Source organism: Delphinus delphis, chromosome 11 (assembly GCF_949987515.2).
Source record: "Delphinus delphis chromosome 11, mDelDel1.2, whole genome shotgun sequence".
NCBI lineage: Eukaryota > Metazoa > Chordata > Mammalia > Artiodactyla > Delphinidae > Delphinus > Delphinus delphis.
The window spans coordinates 98,109,918-98,128,963 of record NC_082693.1 but is presented as its reverse complement, the minus strand read 5'-3'; the positions used below and the strand labels follow the sequence as shown (position 1 = coordinate 98,128,963).

Sequence of the window (19,046 nt, the reverse complement as noted above, 5' to 3'; positions counted from 1 at the left end):
CTGACTAAATCTGCAAACGCCTCTCTTAGGAGACAAATGACTATCACAGATGGTACAGCTGGAGCTCCAGCCGCAAAATGAAGTATCACTCACCCCCGTCCCCTAAGGGGCTCCCAGCCTTGGGGGTCACCGTTCACAGAGTCTGTGGGCTGTGGTGGGAGAGCTCTGCACACCAGCTCCTCAAGCGGCCCCATCTCTACAAGCCCACCCTCTCCCTCGCTCGCCCATCAGGCCCCAGGTAGGAGGAGAGGAAGGGAAGGAGCCTGGGAGTGCAGACAACAGGGCCTTACAGCTGACTCCCAGCCAAAGGGCTGCGGTCAAGCTCCCAGCGAGATTAGCACTGACTTCCCCTCGGGCTTCATTAACCACCAGCTAGTCCTCGGGTTGGGGGGGCCAGTCTCACCTCGGCAGCGGTCATTCAGGTAGGGGTCCTCCTGTCCCTCCTCGATCTCAGAGACCTTAGCTGAGGGGGAAGAGGCAAACACAGGTTTGTCCACACACAGTGCCCACGTTAACACAGAGGCAACGCCGAGCATCTTCTCTTCTTGTAAATATCACGCAGTAACGCCTGTTGGTACATCTTATAAAAAGCTCAGTGTTCATTTCATCCTTTTTAAAAACAGAGTCACACTTATAAATGTAGCCAAATCTCTAAAAGATCTATTATAACAGAAACAGCACTGGCACAGGGTCTGTCTGTAGTCATCAACTTAATGCTGAGCGTGGTTACATTGTCCACATTACTCAAATATTTCTGCAAATGCAGTCACGGCCCTACTATAAACTAAGTCACGTCTTCCAAACCGAAAACAATGCACCTGGTAAAAGCTTATGGCTACAGGTTGAATTGTGTCCCACCCCCCCGCCAAACCCCAGAAGATGTTGCAGTCCTCATCCCCAGTACCTGGAAATGTGACCTCAGTTTGAAGAAGGGTCACTGCAGACAGTCAAGTTAAGATGAGGTCATTAGCGTGGGCCCTAATCCAATGATGAGTGTCCTCACAAAAAGGGGAAATTGGGACTCAGTGACAGATACGCAGAGGAAAAGCGGTGTGAAGAAACAGGGAGAAGACAGCCATCTACCAGCCAAGGCATACGTCATGCTCCCAGAAGCTGGGAGAGAAGCCTGGAGCAGATGCTCCCAGAGGCCTCAGAAGCAGCCGGCCCTGCCGACACCTCGGTCTCGGACTTCTGGCCTCCAGACTGTGAGACAACACATTTCTGTGGTTTAAGCTCCCCAGTCTGTGGTGCCTTATTACAGCAGGAAATGAATTCACTTATTTTATACACTTTGCCTGCAAAGCTCAATGTAGTGCCGGACATCAACAGTCACTCACTCAGTTCATTCAACAAAGGTATCTGAGTATCTGCTCTGAGGGTCAAGCCCTCAGCACAGACAAGGCTCCTCCTCTCAGTAATTACAACAGGATAGAGAGGGACCCAGTGGGAGACCTGGGCCCTCATTTTAAAGGGTTGTATTCCATTGGCAATTCTGGTATAGAAGAAATGGAGTAGTCCTTTTAACCTGGGTGGGTAGACCCCAGAATTCCTAGAATACTTGAAAAACCAAGTGCTCTGCTGATGAGGACCTTCCGCAAGATGGAATGACAGCGATCACAATTCAATCACAATCCAACAGCCATTACGTTACAACGCTGGGGGGGAAAGCGTAAAGCAAAGGTATCCCCAGCACAGCCACACCTACACAAGAGAAGCCAAGAGAGACAGAAAAAAGACTGGAAGGGAACATGACCTAATGGAAACCATATTTATCTCCATGTTGACTTCCTCTTCCTTCTACCTTCCCGTGTCTTCTAAAATGCCTACAGTGAGCACATGATACACACACACTGGAAAAGCAGACAACAGTAGGAAGACACATATTAGTAATTCTGCTGTAAGTTTCAGCGTAACATAATTTATAGACACTACCTAGGCATAAGGTGTTATTTTTTAGGGGTTATTAAGATACGGTAAGGGTTCCTAAATAATCCAAAGAATTTTTCAGCTAGGGAGGAACTAAGCCAGAGACACTCAGGGTGTGAGTCATCTCTAGGTTAGGAGGCCAGGAGCACCTTTGCTCAGAAGGTTTAATGTCAGTGCAACTAGAGATGATCATACTAAGTGAAGCAGGTCAGAAAGAGAAAGACAAATGCCATATGATATCACTTACATGTGGAATCTAAAATATGACGCAAATGAACCTATCTATGAAACAGACACAGACTCTCGGACATAGAGAACAGACTTGTGGTTGCCAAGGGGGAGGGGGGTGAGGGGGGATGGAGTGGGAGGTTGGGGTTAGCAGATGTAAGCTATTATACAGAGAATGAATAAACAACAAGGTCCTACTGTAGAGCACAGGGAACTATATTCAATATCCTGGGATAAACCACAATGGAAAAGAATATGAAGAAGAATGTGTGTGTGTGTGTGTGTGTGTGTGTGTGTGTGTGTGTGTGTGTGTGTATAACTGAATCACTTTTCTGTGCAGCAGAAATTAACACAACACTGTAAATCAACTATACTTCAATTTTTAAAAAAGAGAGAAAAAAAGAAAAAAAAAGACTGTTTAACTTGGGGACTCTTCATTCACTTGGTGCATTCCATCCCAGCAAAGCCCAAGTCCCTGCCATGTGCCAGGCACAGGCCAGGGTGTCCAGACCCCATCCTCCAAAGGACTCATGGTAAGAAGGCCAGGAGGACTCATGAGAAACTATTTATCACTCAGGTGATGCGGTCATCAAGATTTCCACAGCATTTTTCAGGAGCCAGCAAGCCTGGCAAGGAATGCCAGAAAAGGAATCTTGAACTGAGGCTTCCACAGCCTCAGTCTCCCAATCTGTAGAATGGACATAACCAAGATACGCCCTAGCACAGTTCATCCCAAAGGAACAGGGTTCTTTCCCCCATCTTAGACCAATACTTTGATCACTTATAATACAGATTATTAGAAAAACTAAGATAAGAAAACAGACATGTAAGTCCCAATTTTATATTTAAACAGGCATGTTACTCTATCAAATGCTTACAGAAGTTTCTAAAAGCTTACTCCCAACTTCTGTACTTGTTTTGTTGCAGGCCAGCACTGGTCTGTGGGCCCGCTACGGTAGCACACAGTAGGCCCACAATAAATGTCAGTGGAAGACAGGAAAGCAGGTCTGTGTCTGGGTGAGGAGGAAACACAGGGAAGTCCTCATAGAGACACTGAGGAAAGTCTGAGGCAAGAAATGAAGCAGATAAAAGACAAGGGAGAAATAAGACATCTGGAGCAACAGAAAAGCTCAGAGATCATTAATGAAACAAGACATAAATCAACAAAAGTCCTCCCTGGAGACACAGGAGAAATCCTCCATCAGTATGAAGAATTTGAGTTTGTTTAAAGTGAAAATGTCATCCATGATTTCAAAAGTCAAGGAAGGAGCCAGAATGTGGTTCCAATCCCCCTTTATGACTAAAATATCTGAAATCAGCCCCACGGCGGCCATGGGGCCCTGGACTTGAGAAATCAAAACAAAGAATGAAAGCCTGGTCGTTGGACCGAGGACCCCAAAGCCACATGAATGGATGGCCTGACTCACTGGTCTGTGAGCTCGCCCTTCCGAGCCCCTTCCTGCCCCTTTCCCATTTTTAACAGAGGGCAGACGGAGCTCAGAGTGAGAAGGCAAAGGTCCCAGTCACGCAGCAAGCTTGGGGCAGAGCAGATGCTTGAAATTTTCCAGGGCTCTTTCCATTATGGCACAGGAAACCATTGCATAAATGGAAGAGATGATTAGACAACCAAGAAGTTTCCTGAACCATGTAATTGAATCATGAAGCCCCAAGGTTTCAGGATTTATGTGGCTTCCGACAAATGGAGGGTGGAGACCGAACTGGTGGACACACAGCTGGGAGCCCTCTTGAAGCTGCTCTTGGGGTCATCTGCCCCTTTGCTGAATAAATATCTAGTGTTTGAACGCTCACAGCCTGCTGTTAATGAGTGTTGCCCCTGCTATTAACGACTGGTGCCCCCTGCCTCAGCTCCAGATGGAGAGGTGGCACTGGCCAGGCATCGGAAGGCCAGCGCTCTCCCTCCTCTGTATGTCAGCCACGTGATTGTTTTTTTTTTATAATTGTGATTTTTTTTTTTAAGATTTTTGGGTTTTTTTTATGTGGACTATTTTTAAAGTCTCCATTGAATTTGTTACACTATTGCTTCTGTTTTATGTTTTGGTTTTTTGGCCCCAAGGCATGTGGGATCTTAGCTCCCCGACCAGGGATCGAACCTGCACCCCTTGCATTGGAAGGCGAAGTCTTAACCATTGGACCACCAGGGAAGTCCCCTGGCCACGTGATCCTGAGTGCCAGGTCCTCATCTGTGAAACAAAAGCACGGCCGGCCACCCACGCTGCCCAAGGCGGTTGGAGGGATGGGACGAAATGTGATGGCAAACCCTTTATACCCCTTCTCCCATTTAATCCCAGCAACCTGAGGACGTAGGGCTCTAATTATCCCCTTTTCACAGATGAGGGAACTGAGGCCTGGATACACCAGTTTGCCCCCCAAATACATGTCAGGACAGGTACATGAACACAGATTTGTCAGATCCCAGATCCCAAGTCCTCAGTTTCACTCCAGGACAGTGACAAACGTGCAACTGCTCTGACAACTAGAACCCGGCTCTTCTGAGTTAAGACGATGGTAAATGTTCGTGCCCACACTGCCTGTGATGGTCAATTTTATGTGTCACCTTGGTTGGGCCACGGTGCCCAGATATTTGGTCCAGCGCTAGTCTGGATATGGCTGTGATGGTATTTTTTAGATGAGTTTGACATTGAAATCAGCAGACTTTGAGTAAAGCAGATTGCCCTCCATCATGTGGGTGGGCCTCATCCAATCAGGTGAAGGCCTTAAGAGAAAGACTGACCTCTCCCAAGTAAGAAGGAACCCTGCTAGCAGACGGCCTTTGGACTCGAGCTGCAACATCAGCTCTCCCCTGGGTCCCTGGCCAGTGGGCCCACCCTGCAGATTTCAGACCTGGCAGCCCTCACAACTGTGTGAACCAATTTCTTAAAATGTCTCTCTGTCTCCAAGTCCTATTGGTTCTGTTTCTCTGGATGACCTTAACTAATTGCACTGCCCAAGAGGGAAGAAAGGGGGTAATTACCTGCTTCTTGAAGGTCCCCAACGTCCCCCGGGGCAAACTCTGCTGTCTCCTGGCCCTTGACACAGCATGCCCGGAAGACCAGCCCACACTGGTAGCCGACCATGAGGCTGTACTCGCAGCTCTGACCCTGGGCCTGGGCCGCCCTTCCCAGCAGGCAGCAATGGCAGCACCTCTGCAAACACAGGAGGAGACTCCCGTTGGGGAAGCCAGACACAGGACACAGCGGATCCCCACGGACCTCTCAGCCCCGCCGTGTTAATGCTCCCTGGACGGCGATGACGTGTGCCTGACCTGGGCGGCATCTTCTACATGTTGGCAGGAAACAGCAAAGCAATCCAGGCCCGAAGCCTGCTGCCCCCAAATCTCGCAGGTCCTGATTTTGAAAGGAACCTTAAAGGGCCTTATCCCAGCACACGCTCCATGATACCTGACTGCCCCCCAACATCCCTGCCGGCCCAGCTTCCACCTCCAGGAAGAGGGGGTTAGGAGAGGGCCTTCTGGGGCTCACACAAGAGCTCCCTAAGGGTCCATGACTTCTGCGTGGTCTGAGATCTCTCTACCACGCCTGGAAGGATGAATATGCACCTCGTCTCTTCCCGCACTGAGTGAGGGTGGTTCAAGCAGCAGGAAGGGAACCTCAAGCCTGGTCATCAAGTGAGGAACAGAGTTGCTGCCTGTCACCTGGACCCCAGTGTTTCCAAAAGTCACAGCTGAATCCCAGGGACAACATTCACCCGGGCACATGAAAAGCCCCATTTCAGTCCTTATCATTCTAAGAAAAGCATAAGAGCTTTCCAGAAGGTCCACAGCAGGAACAGAGGAGGGGTGGCTTTGCTTGAGTCTCGTAGAGGTTGACGGGTCTCCCATCCGCTCATTCTACAGCCTCTGCTGCCGGAAAGAGTGGGAACCTCAGTTACCTCCTCCACCTTTCAGGCCATGAGGCACCCTTCCCGGAAACACAGACCACGCATCTGCCAAAGCCATCCGTTTCCACTCCCCTTAGAAAGTTCCATGCCTTTCTCTCAAGTCGGGGGACACTGGCGGAAGTGTCTGCGGGGCAGACAGCGTCTGCAGAGCCCCAACCCTTCCTGGGAGGCAGTCACTGAACACATAAGGTCCTGGCTCCTAGGCCCCCTTGACCAGATCAACCCCCCTCGCCCCCGCCGCCAGCTCTCTCACACCAGAAGCCTCCTCCCATGAAAGCCCACAAAGGCTGAGGGGCGGGCAGAGGGGCTCTGGACCCACAGCTCCTCTACGTGGAATCTCCCTACACATTCCGACCTGCGTGGAAAGAGAATCCCCGGAAAGGAACCCACACACCCCGTCTCGGGATCCAGACTTCATTCCAATGCTTGCTCCTTGAAATTACTGCAGGGCCTTCCTAACTGAGAACGGGGGCATCTTTCTTCCAGGAAATTCATCTTTGTCACCTGGCACCTCCAACAGAAACCCAGATGTCCAGGTTAATTAACTTTCCAAACCTGAGTGCCTTCTGGTCGGGCTGTTTTTCTCCCTCAGTAGGTGGCAAGAGAGGGACAGCCTGGTTTATTTGCAGTCTTCAGACCTGGGAACGCTCTCGGTAACCTTTCCACATCCGTGCAAAGATGCAGGCCTTCCACAGTGACAGGGGTCCTGAGTGACCTGGCCTGGACTTGGAGTCCCAGGGTGGATTACAGCCTTCATTCATAGCTGACCTTTGGGCAGGGTTCCCTCTGGGCCAGATGGACCACACTCCCAGCTCTGCCTCACCAGATCCCTCCCTTGCTGGTCCTGAAGGGACCCCTGCTGAGAGGCCACTTTGGAGTGTGGGCCTCTCTGAACCTCAGTTTTCTCTTCCAGGGCGGTTATGGAGGTCACGTGTCATCAGAGGCGTTGGCGGGGGCCCATCCTGAACTCTGACTAGTTCGGGAGAGCAGAGAAGCTGGAGGGCCTCCAGAGTGGGGTGGGGGATGCCTATCTGAATTGAGAAGAGGCTTCAGAAGGCCCTGAGCCCAGATAACCCCTGCTCTGACCTCCACATTCCTGTTTGAAGCCCCGGGACTGGCAGTCTTCAGGGCAAGGCTGGGTCACTCCATCCCTGTTTCCCCGGTGTCGGACAGGGCCCGGGGTGTTGTCCAGGGTTTACTGAATAAACTGGAGGAGGTGGGGAGACTTGAGTGTCCCTCCTCCCCCCTCCGAGTTGAGCACAATGCGCTGCTCATAAGGAAAGGCATCTGAGGTCGGGGGTGCAGGGAGGAGCGCCCCAGGCCTCCTGCTGAAGCAGTGGCTGCTGAGCTGGGAGGGGCCCAGGTCCTCACCTTCACGAACATGGCCTCGAGGCTGGTGTTGTCACCATGCGGCACGGTGCAGCCGTCCTGCTCGTTGGCCAGGTTGATGCCCGTGGCACAGTGCAGCTCCTCTAGCTGGCTATGACAGCACTGCTCCTGGACCATCCTGTGGGCAGAGGGGGCAGGCTGGCCCAAGGGCTCTGTGGGGCGGGGGGCCCACCAGCTGGTACTCAGGGCCTGGAAGCAGTAGCCCCTCGGGGATGGGAGCTCTGTCATCTTTGGGTGTCCCCCCTTCCCCATCCCCTCCACTCATCCACGGACACACACACAACGCCTGCATACAGAAGGTGCCCAACAGTGTTTAATTAGGAAGACTGGATGCAGGGTGGTATCTGGGAGTGGAGTCGAGAGCCCCAGTTGTGTGGCCAGAGCTCCAGTTCACCTCTGTGACCTCTGAGCCCCAGCCACAGAAAGTTCCCACCTATTTTAAAAAACAAAAACAGCTGATTGCTGACTCTGGGCCAGACCTTCTGATCCTTTATCAAGTTGAATCCTTCCCAACACTCATCTCCAGTTTCCGGAATCAGAGGAAACAGCTCCAGAGAGGTGGAGTAGCCTGCCCAAGGCCACGGAGTGAGGGATGGTGGCAACGGTGACACCGGGCCGTGGCAGCCACGTCTCCCAGCCCCGTTGAGGGCTCCGGGAGGAAGGTCCTCGGAAACCCGAGGACACACGTGCACAAAAGCTTATGTCGCCAGAAGGACCGTCACCTCCCAGGCTTGGTCCCTCAGACACAGCTCCAGGTGGTGAGGGCAGGCAGGTGACGGAAAGCGAGGTGCGTGATCACAGGTGTGGCTCCCACCAGACCCCAAATAACCCTGGCTTTGGCCAGAGCCACCAAGGGCAGGAGAAGCCGTCAGACCTGCACTGGGCCGGAGAGGGAGGGGCCCTGCTGGGCTCCGCGTGCTGCCAGCCAGGCTGCCTCGGCCCCCAGCCTCCACCCTATGGGGCCAGAGCTCTGCACCCGGCTTCCCGTGCACTTCTAGAACTGCCCTCGGGCTCCAGGATGGATTTGTCTGCAGAGAGACCTCCGAGATACTGCAGGTTTGGTTCCAGGCAACCACAATAAAGTTAGTCACATGAATTTTTTGGTTTCTTGGTGCATATAAAAATGATGTTCACACTGTACTGTAGTCCAGTAAGTGTACAATAGCATTATGTCTAAAAAAGCAATACATACCTTAATTAAAAAAACCTTCCTTGCTAAAAAATGCTAACCATCATCTGACAACGCGGAGTTGCCACAAACCTTCAATTTGTAAAGAAAAAAAAACACGCAACCTTCAAAGCAATAAAGGGGAGGTTTGTGGCAACTCCGCGTTGTGGAAGCTGTGAGATATGCCTGTACTCTGCTACCACACATCCACTCGTGCTCTCAGTGGATTTGCAAATGGCGGCATTTCACCGCATTATCAGGGAGAGCAAGCAGATATGCATTCATTGATCCATTCACTCAAAGATATTTATTGACTGAACAGGAAACAAGTGGTGTGGAAAAATGGGAGCCCTGATGCACTGAGGGTGGGAAGGTAAAATGGTGCAGTATGGCAGGTACTCCAAAAATTTTAAATAGAATGACCATAGGGGGCTTCCCTGGTGGCGCAGTGGTTGAGAGTCCGCCTGTCAATGCAGGGGGCACGGGTTCGTGCCCTGGTCCGGGAAGATCCCACATGCCGCGGAGCGGCTGGGCCCGTGAGCCATGGCCGCTGAGCCTGCGCGTCCGGAGCCTGTGCTCCGCAACGGGAGAGGCCACAGCAGTGGGAGGCCCGCGTACCGCAAAAAAAAAAAAAAAAAAATTGAATGACCATAGGATCCAGCCATCCTACTTCTGCGCATAAACCCAAAAGAATCGAAAGCAGTGACTCAGACAGATATTTGCACACCCACATTCCCAGCAGCGTGATTCATAATCGCCAGAAGATGGGAGCAACCCAAGCGTCCATCAAGGAATAGACGAGCTAAATGTGGTCTGTACATATGATGGACTTGGATTCGGCCTCAACAAGGAAGGAAACCTTGACACATGTTACAACATGGAAAAACCTTGAGGACAGTAAGCTAAGTGAAATAAGCCAGACACAAAAGGAGGAATACTGTGATTCCCCTTATATGAGGGACCCAGCGGAGTCAAATTCATAAAGACGGAAGATAGAAGGGGTGGGCTGGGGGAGGGGGAGTAAGCAGGAGGTTTTCTTTCATGGGTATGAGTTTCACTAGGAAGATGAAAAAGTTCTGGAGATGGATGGTGGTGATGGCGATAGAGTGATGTGAATACACTGAACTATACACCTAAACGTGGTTATGATGGCACAATTTGTGTTATGTATATTTTAATGCAATTTTTTAAAAAATGTGGCTGTGGCCCTACTGTGTGCCAGACCTGTACAGAGGCTTCAGGGACGGGGAGAGGGATGGCCTGGTGGGGAAGCTCAGCCTCCCACACCAGGGGGCTTCTGGGGTAGCAGTTACTATGTTCTACCCTGGTGGGGCTGGGCGTCCAGAGAGCTGCTCTCCCCTTGCTGCCTTTCAACTTGGACAAGCATTCACCTGGCTGCCTGGCTCACCTCCTTCAGGTGCTGGCTCAGACGTCTGTTCTCAGCGAGGCGTCCCCAGACAGCTCTATTTAAAATTGTAAACCTGCCCTGATCAGGAGACCCTGCCTCCTGTCCCTGGGTTTTCCGTTCCCACGATACCTCGTGCCTTCTTACAAACGACAGACTTTCCCACGCCGTCATCTGTATCCTCCGTAGAAGAGATTTTGCCTATTTTGTTCACTGATTCATCTCCATCTTGTCCAGAATGCCCTCAATACGATTTGTGAAATAAATAAACGAAGGGGTTCGGAGAGTGACTGGTAGACTGAAAACCATCATCTGAGGATCCGCCTTAGGTTTTGGCTCCGTGTGTATCCAAATTCCTCCGAGAGACTCGCGGGCTTAATTCAACCCAAGGTTTGAGGCAAATTTATATGTGGGTCCTAAGGCATATGGGCCCTTGGTCGAGGCCAGAAGGCATGGCGATGCATGAGTTGAGGAAACGATCGCCCCCCAACGTACCATGTGTTAGAGGCTCAGGCAGAGGCCGAACGTGCCCAGCTGGAGTCCATGTGTGCAGAGAGGGGCTGGCCCCTCTGTCGTCCTTGCCAATCCCCTCGTCTGCCAGTGGCACCAACCCCAGGCCTCTTGGGCCCCACAGAACTCTCAGTGCCTTCCTTCCTCGACTCTACCCTGGAGGCTCGGGCTGGGGCTCGCCCACCCGTGCGATCCCATTCTCCTCATGCTGAGCTTAGAACAGCACTGAGATCAATAAAGATTTGCCAAATGAATGAGAACTTAAAACCGGAGATCCCGGCAGAATTCCACTTCAAAAGAAGAAAAATGATACCAGAACTACTGAGTTACCAGGTGGTCGCTGGTCTCTGTTTCTTGTATCTTTTTTTTTTTTTTTTGCGGTAGGCGGGCCTCTCACTGTTGTGGCCTCTCCCGTTGCGGAGCACAGGCTCCGGACGCGCAGGCTCAGCGGCCATGGCTCACGGGCCCAGCCGCTCCGCGGCATGTGGGATCCTCCCGGACCGGGGCACAAACCCGACGTCCCCTGCATCGGCAGGCAGACTCCCAACCACTGCGCCACCAGGGAAGCCCTGTTTCTTGTATCTTTTACCTATTACTAGTAAGAGGACTCTCTTAAAACAGATTGGATTTCTGACCTGCTCTCTCCCTTCTCTGCCTTCATCAAAAACGATAACCCTGAACTTGTTAGAAAATCCCTGCTATCAGCATCGCTGCGCTGCTTGTCACTCCCCCCTGCACATGGCCCCGCTCATCCTAGCACCGTGGCTCTGACTTGGGGCTCAGAGTCATCTGTCGTGTGCCGTCCCCATCCACCGGGCGAGGAAAGCATGGAGGGCTGGGGCGGGGCGGGGGGCGGTTCTTGTTCTCCGGAGCATCCCCTACGGTGGCACCCAGTGCTGCCCCTGGAATTAAAACCCAGTTGTGTTCTTAGATGAGCTGCATCTTACTTTGAGCCCAAGACCACAAGCTTGGCCTCTGACCTCTGCAGATGGTATGGGGTTCAGACCCCGACATTAACTGACAAAGAGGAAAGGGTGCAGGGCAGGCAGCACCTAGGGAAACAGGACCGGGGTGCGGTCAGAGCCCAGCAGCCCAGCAGCTAACTCACTAAGAGGCCTTGGACACAGACGCAGCCCCTGGCCGTGAGTTCAGGGACAAGTCCACCGGCCTCCCTGGGCCTCGGGGCAACAAAAGGCCAATCGCTGGCAGTCAGCGTCCTGGGAGTTGAATAACACGTCTTGAGGACCCTGTCATATGGAAACTCGCACTACCCAGCCAGAGTTCCCTTGGGTCCCACGTGATGAAGTGAGTGGGCCCCACTGAAGTGAGTGGGCCCCACTGGAAACATGTCGGGGGTCAGGGGGAACCTGGACTTGCACCCATATCTGCCCCCAAGAGAGAAGACCTTCCCTCTCGGCCATTCAGGTGATATGACTCACGTTTCAGGAAATCTCTGACTGCGCGTCTGAAGTTTACAACCCTGCCCAAAATGTAGATCATGGACCGTAATCTCGATGTTCCGACTACCTGGTCTTTTGTTGCAAAAACTCCTACATATCCTGGCTCCCCCCTTGCCTCTTTGGAACAGTTTTCTCAGCATTATCTGAGAGACTGTGTCCCAGGCTTGAAGTCCTCAGAAAGTCCACCAAATAAAACATAACTGTCAAAAAAAAAAAAAAAAAGTAGATCATAACACGAATGCCTGCTGCATAGCCAAGAAGGTAGTTTCTCTAGAGCCTGGAGCCCACTGGGGGTTCAAGATACCTCCAAAGCCCAGTCAAGACACTGGTGAGTAGAAGTCAGTAACAAATTCAGTTGTGACTAAAATCCAAATTCACAGGTGGGGCCCAGAGGCCACTGAGTCGCTGACCTCAGTTCCTCCTTCTGTCTGTTGAGGGGTCAGCTGGCTGATGCCTCACTTTGTAAACCTTTGATTTACAAACAGGGCTCCCCGTTTTGGGTTGAATTGTATCCCTGCCTCCCACAATTCTATGTTGAAGTTCTAACCCCAGGACTTCCGAATGTGACTTATTTGGAGATTAAATGGTCATTAAAGAGGTAATTAAGGTTAGGGTAGCCCTAGTGCAATCTGCCTGGCATCCTTATAGGATAAGAGATTAGGACACAGACACACAGAGAGGGGAGACCACGTGAGGACATAGGGAGAAGGCGGCATCCCCAGGCCAGGAGAGACGCCCCAGGAGGAACCAGCCCTGTTGAGACCTTGATCTCAGACTTCTGTCGGCCAGGCTGTGAGACAGTAAATGTCTGTGGTTTAAGCCGTCCGGGCAGAGGGATCTGTGCTGGCGGCTGGAGCAGACACATACAGCCCCACAGCCTGGCCTGGTGGTCCCGGTTGCTTCCCTAGCCTTGGTCATTATCACAACCCTGAAAGGAAGCTATCGCTGTCCTCCTTTTACATTTGGGGAAACTGAGGTTCCAAGTTGGCACAAGTCACACAGCCTGAAAGCCGGCCCAGGAGGGTCCCCGGGGCCCGGCTGCCTCTCAGAGCCCAGTCTGCAAACAGAACGCTTGGCGCTCACCACCCAGCTTCACTCCGCAACTGCCAGCCACCCTCTGACGTTTCCAGCTCGAAGCCACGCTCGGGAGCCAAGATCCTCGCTCTCACTCATCAGACGCGCCATAAATCCTAACGGCGTGGTCTCCCAGTCAATTCAAACAATCCGAGTGCCCCGTCTTCCCTTCCTTTGTTTGGTCTATAATGCTTTCGACTTTTCAAGAATTTCCTAAATTGAGATTTACATCCTCCGTCACTGCTGGCAGGCAGCAGTCTCTGCTCGATGCCAACACAAATGCAAAACTCCAGAGTGAGGCAGACAAGCCCCCCCTGAACATTCCTTCCATGGCAGCTCTCCACCTAGCATCCCACAGCTCCAAGCGTCCAAGCAGCTTAGACTCGGATTAGAGGCAGAGAAAATGAACGGATGTCAAGGGATGGAATGCGTTCATACCCTCACCTCCCCCTCAACCTCTGCTCCCCAGGCAAGCAGATCTGGGTTCAAGTCCTAAGGCCATCACCTACCAGCTGTGCGTACTGGGGAAAGCTCAGTTTCCTCATCTGTAAAATGGGATCGGTACCAGGGTGAAATGAGACGAAGGGCAGCAAACGCCCAGCACAAAGTCGGTGCTTCATAAAGGCTCGCTATTATTTTTACGGTGATGATCAACATTACATTCCTTTATCATTTATTCTAAGCTTACATTCTCCCAAAACTCTGAGGGAGCTTGAGTCAACTGAGGAAGAGAGGAACAAAACTAGTTGATCCAGAGGCTGGCTACTGTATAAAGTAGACAACGGTCTGGCAGAACTTTTGCTCTGGGACTCGCTCGTCTGCGTTTTCGGGGTCTGAAGGTGGCCCATGCTTTTATCTGCAAAGCACTTGCAGTCACACGATCTCATCCGCCGCCCCCAACAACCACCCCCTTGCTGGGTGACTTGGCCACACGGCCCAGGTGCGGCAGCGAGGGCTACAGACCCACATCCCCTTGCTTGCAGCCTGGTGAAATGACGGGATGCCCCGGCAATGCCAGGGTGGCACGGGACAGGTAAGCGGAGTCCCGTACAAGGCCCGTGGGAGCACAGAGGAGGGACGCGGGGGTCACCAGCCCCCCACACCTCCCGCAGCCTGGCCCTGGGGGCCCAGCCTCTCCCGGGGGCCTGGCACCCACTGCCCCTTCCTCCCCTGCTGTTGTCTAGAAGAACACTATTCTGGTAGCACAGCGGCACTGGCAAACGTACCTGCATTCCTTAGATTCCGAGACGTACGGCAGTGAGCAGTCCCTGTGCTGAGTGGCCATTCGATGTCCGTCTGCACAGCAAGCCTCCATGGGGACGTCTGCGCCTGCCGTGCAGGGAAGAGAACGGGGTGACTGGCGACAGGTGACTCACCTCGGACCCTGCCCAAGGTCCCCTTAGACGGGTGGCCCCCTCAGGTGGCCGAGAGCGCCCCCTCCCGGCCGCACCATCTGGACACCCCTTCCTTAGGTCTCCTCTACAGCATCAGGACGGGGCCGAAAGGCTGCGGCACATCCGGTCCTTCAGTCACTCGACAAACGTGTACTGAAAACGCTGAGTCGCAGGCTGGGAGCACACACTCCTCTCCTCCTAGAAAGGCCTGAAACCTTAACTACTACCTTCCAAATCCAATTCTGACGGGGCTGCAGCTCAGCACCGGGATCCCTGCTCCAGCCAGATGCCGGAAACGGGGATGGGGACCTGCCCAGACGGGGTCCCTGCCTTTGCAGTCCAGAAGAAAGAAAGACCGGTGTTACTGACCAAGGCACGGCCGAGCTGCCGTCCAGCCCAGCGGGTGGGTATCCAGGATGCTGCCGACCCCGCTCCTATGGGGTCACAGATGGTTTCTATCACTAAAAATGAACAGTGCAGAACTGGGGAGGCCTACAGGTGTCCCCCAAACTGGGACAACCAAGGAAGGCATCTCTCGAGAGTGGGGAGCGAACACCAAGGAAGAGGTACAGCATGAACAGAGGACAGAGGAGGGAACCGTGATGCGGGGCCTCGAATGCAACCAGCCGGCTCTGCGGAGAAGCAGAGAGCCAGAGTTTCCGGGACCCAGTCTGTGTTCTCACTTCATCGTCGGAGCCATTTTCTAGGAGAGCATCAGTCCTCACTGTGCGGGTCGGGAAACTGAGGCCGGTGATGGTCTCTGCCCTTGCTTTGTCACAAGGTTGCCTCTTTGCTCACGAGAAGGAAAGATGGAAGGCTCAGGTGGGTCCAGCCGCTGGGGCACCCACGCCCTCCAGCGCCCAGCCCGGCACTCAGCCCCACCCAGGCTGCTGCCCCGCTGGGCCCCTCGGCTCACAGGAAGGAGGGGACCCCACCGTTCCCCAAGGGAGGAGCAACCGGATACCGAGGCGCCCCCAGCGTCAGTTCCACCCGCAGCCGGGAGGGGGCTGTTGTTAGTGGCAACAGCCTCTGCTCCCAGGCGGAAGGTCACCTCTCAGCAGGACATTTCAAAATTGGGCTCTAAGAAACGCCACGGGGGGCTTCCCTGGTGGCGCAGTGGTTGAGAGTCCGCCTGCCGATGCAGGGGACACGGGTTCGTGCCCCGGTCCGGGAAGATCCCACATGCCGCGGAGCGGCTGGGCCCGTGAGCCATGGCCGCTGAGCCTGCGCGTCCGGAGCCTGGGCTCTGCAACGGGAGAGGCCAAAACAGTGAGAGGCCCGCGTACCGCAAAAAAAAAAAACAAAAAAAACGCCACGGTTCCTCACGGCTGAGCTTCCCGCGCCCCACGGGGTAAATCCCGCCGGACTTGGCAGCGTTTCCTGGCACCAAGGGCCTTGGGTGTTCTGTTTGAGCTCATTATTCTTCCAAGGCCCGGCCCTCGGGGTGGCCCCAAAAGAGAGGGTCACTCCAGGGCTCAGCACGAGGCCAATGTGTCCAGAAACACCGGCTGGGACGGCTTGCCCGCGGCCACCTCGAGCACCTCTGCCGACAAACGGCACCTGGAACACGGTGCCCTTGAGCTCTTAGCTCACCTCCAGGGAGACCCCCAATGGGCGTGGTCCGAGGCTGGGCCAGGCGTTTCTGTTTTTTCCTTCTTTTTTTTTTTTTTATAAGCAGAGGTCTTCTTAGAAGCCCATATGATTTAAATGTATTTATTTATTTGTGGCTGTGTTGGGTCTTCGTTTCCGTGCGAGGGCTTTCTCTAGTCGTGGCAAGTGGGGGCCACTCTTCATCGTGATGCGCGGGCCTCTCACTATCGCAGCCTCTCTTGTTGCAGAGCACAGGCTCCAGACGCGCAGGCTCAGTAGTTGTGGCTCACGGGCCTAGTTGCTCCGCGGCATGTGGGATCCTCCCAGACCAGGGCTCGAACTGTGTCCCCTGCATTGGCAGGCAGATTCTCAATCACTGAGCCACCAGGGAAGCCCCGGGCATTTCTTGAACCAGGAGGAGGAAGGGCCTTGCCAGGTCCCCCAACGATGACAACCTCAGCCCCACCCGCAGCCGGGGGAGCTTGGAGCAGAAGATGCGCTGCTGCATCCTTGCTCTCTCGGGTTCCCCCAGGCTGGCAATAAGGGTGACAGTCCACCCCAGAGCAAAGTCTGCCGGTCCACTGCCAACCGGCCGCTCGGCCCATCCCGACCTCAGCTGTCCCCCTCCACACTTCCCGACGATGCCATCTGGTGAACGTGGGGGGCACTGTGGGCTGGGGGTCAGATATAATTGGCATCACTGGCTTCCCAGCCCCAAACAGCGAGGTCCCTCGTGAGGGAGAGCCTCTCGGTTACCGGGGTGACCTCCAGGGGCCCCACTCATTCATTCGTTCCTTCCTTCATTCTTGCTCCAGTTGATTCGAAGGGAAGCATTCACGAAACGCAGGACCTGACCCGTCACAGATAAAACATGGCCTGTGGTTCTCCCCCAAGATGACTGTGACCCAGCCACGTGTCCCCTGTGCTGTACCCCGTCACCCCAATCCCAGCCGGGCCCACCTAGCTCTCCCGCCCACAGTCTCACCCCTCGTGGCTCTCTCAGCCCCTCTGGCCCCGGCCCAACCCCCATCCAGTCTCTCCCCCGCCCCTGCAGCCCGCCTGCCCACCAGCCCGGCCTGGAGCAAACTCACAATTGACAACATCTGTCTGCCTCGCCCTCCCTCCCTCCCTCCCTCCCACCCATGCAGAGCTAGGCCTCCCTCTCCGGCTCAGCCCTCAGCCCACAGCCAGCCCTCAGCAGCTACAGGGGTGAGTAGGAATGCCAGCTTCGGAGCCGAACAGGCGTGGGCTCCAATCCCAGTTCCAGCGCCTTCTTGCTGTGTGACCCTAGGCAGGACACTTCACCTCTCTAAGCCACAGCCTCCTGGACGGCAAAACGGGGCTCACAGTACCTTCTGAAGGTGGCTGCGGAGATGGATAAAGTTTATAAAGTTCCGAGCACACAGGGAGCCCCAGTAAACAGTGGCTGGATTACACGTGGAAGGAACAAAGGGAATTTGCTTGCCGTTGTCCGTGAAGAATGCGGGAACCAAGGCCCCGTCTCGGGGTGCAGAATGGCCCAGAGATGAGTGGCAGCCCCTCGGCCTCCCTCAACTCTGAGAAAGGCAAGCACAGGTGAAGCTCAGGCTCCTGGAGCTGCCTCAGTGGCGCGAGAACTTTGTGCCCAAGCTGTAGAAACGTTTGGAAATGATTCCCACTGGGGAGCCTGGAGCACTCTGAACCTTATTCTCAGAAGGACAATGAAATGTGACATCTTTCGCTCAATCCAGAAACGTGGAACATCCCCGGAATGCCCCAAGCAGCCATAAAGCTGGGACTCCCGGTGGCCGGGGTCAGCACACCCTCCTTGGGCAGGATGCGCCCCCTCTCCAGCCAGGGGGAAGTTCCTGCACTCCCAATCCGAGGGGCCACGGGGCACCCACGGCCAGGCTGGATGGTGACACAGCAGAGGTCAGAGCAGACAGGACAACGCCGTCCTCCTCGTAACAGCCGGACACATGAGGATCCCCGCAGAGACAGCCCGTCCACTCACCACCTCTCACCCTCTTAAATTCCTTTTTTATGCCACTGTGCCAGGCACAAGGCGTCACACTGTTGTACAGAAGTAGCATCGTCTCCAACCCACTCCCCCCAGTCTGGGCATCTACGTTACTTCCGATATTTCACTATGGGAACAAACAGCTCTGGGTTGAGCATCTTCATCTGTCAACCTTGTCTTCAGATTCTAACGATCCCAACTTGGCTATTCTATTGAAACCACGTTGAGTATGACGGTCTGGTTCTTCGGGCCATTATTTATCTTTCCTTATGTCCTGTAGAACAACGGTTATATATGCAGCCTCGGGTTAAAATTACTTTGGGGAACTAACTTCCCCATGATTGTTGTTTTTGGAAGCTGAATGCCCAACATTGAAAGGAATCCTTCTTTTAATTTTTTTATTGTTGATGACATTATACTAAGTGAAACCAGTCACAAAAGGGCAAACAAAAGGACTGTACGATGCCACTTATATGAGGTCCTGAGAACAGTCAAATCCATGGAGACAGAAAGTAGAATGGTGGGTGCCAGGGGCTGGGGGAGGGGGAGGGGGAGTTAGTGTTTAATGCGGACGGAGTTTCCATTGGGGGAGATGAAAAGTTCTGGAGACGGATGGTGGTGACGGTTGCACAGCAATGTGAATGTGCTTAATGCCACTGAGCTGAACACTTAAAAAAGAGCTGAAATGGTCAACTGTATGTTATGCGTATTTTTAAATTTTTTTAATTGAAGTAGAGTTGATTTACGATGTTGTGTTAATTTCTGCTGTACGGCAAAGTGATTCAGTTATACATATATATACACTGTTTCAATATATTCTTTTCCATTACGGCTTATCATAGGATATTGAATATAGTTCTCTGTGCTATACAGTAGGACCTTGATGTGTATCCATTCTATATATAATAGCTCACACTGTTATGCGTGTTTTTAAAATGCATTTGAAAAACTGAGCTTTCGTGTACCATTTTGTAGCACCCTTCAT

The 19,046-nt window shown here is 53.3% G+C and overlaps 1 protein-coding gene across 3 annotated transcripts in view; it reads right to left on the bottom strand.

Moving 5' to 3' along the window:
• The window catches only part of FBLN1 (fibulin 1), a 78,973-nt gene that overhangs the window by 49,759 nt on the left and 10,168 nt on the right, over positions 1–19,046 (bottom strand). For all 3 annotated transcript variants that reach the window (XR_009521269.1, XM_060025815.1, XM_060025817.1), the window contains exons 2-5: positions 14,305–14,407; positions 7,444–7,579; positions 5,147–5,318; positions 404–463 (exon numbers count right to left, since the gene is read on the bottom strand). Coding sequence is in view for 2 of the 3 variants with exons in the window: in XM_060025815.1 (XP_059881798.1) it covers positions 404–463; positions 5,147–5,318; positions 7,444–7,579; positions 14,305–14,407 (471 nt within the window). In the remaining variant the exon portion in view is untranslated. The remainder of the gene's footprint in view (positions 1–403; positions 464–5,146; positions 5,319–7,443; positions 7,580–14,304; positions 14,408–19,046) is intronic.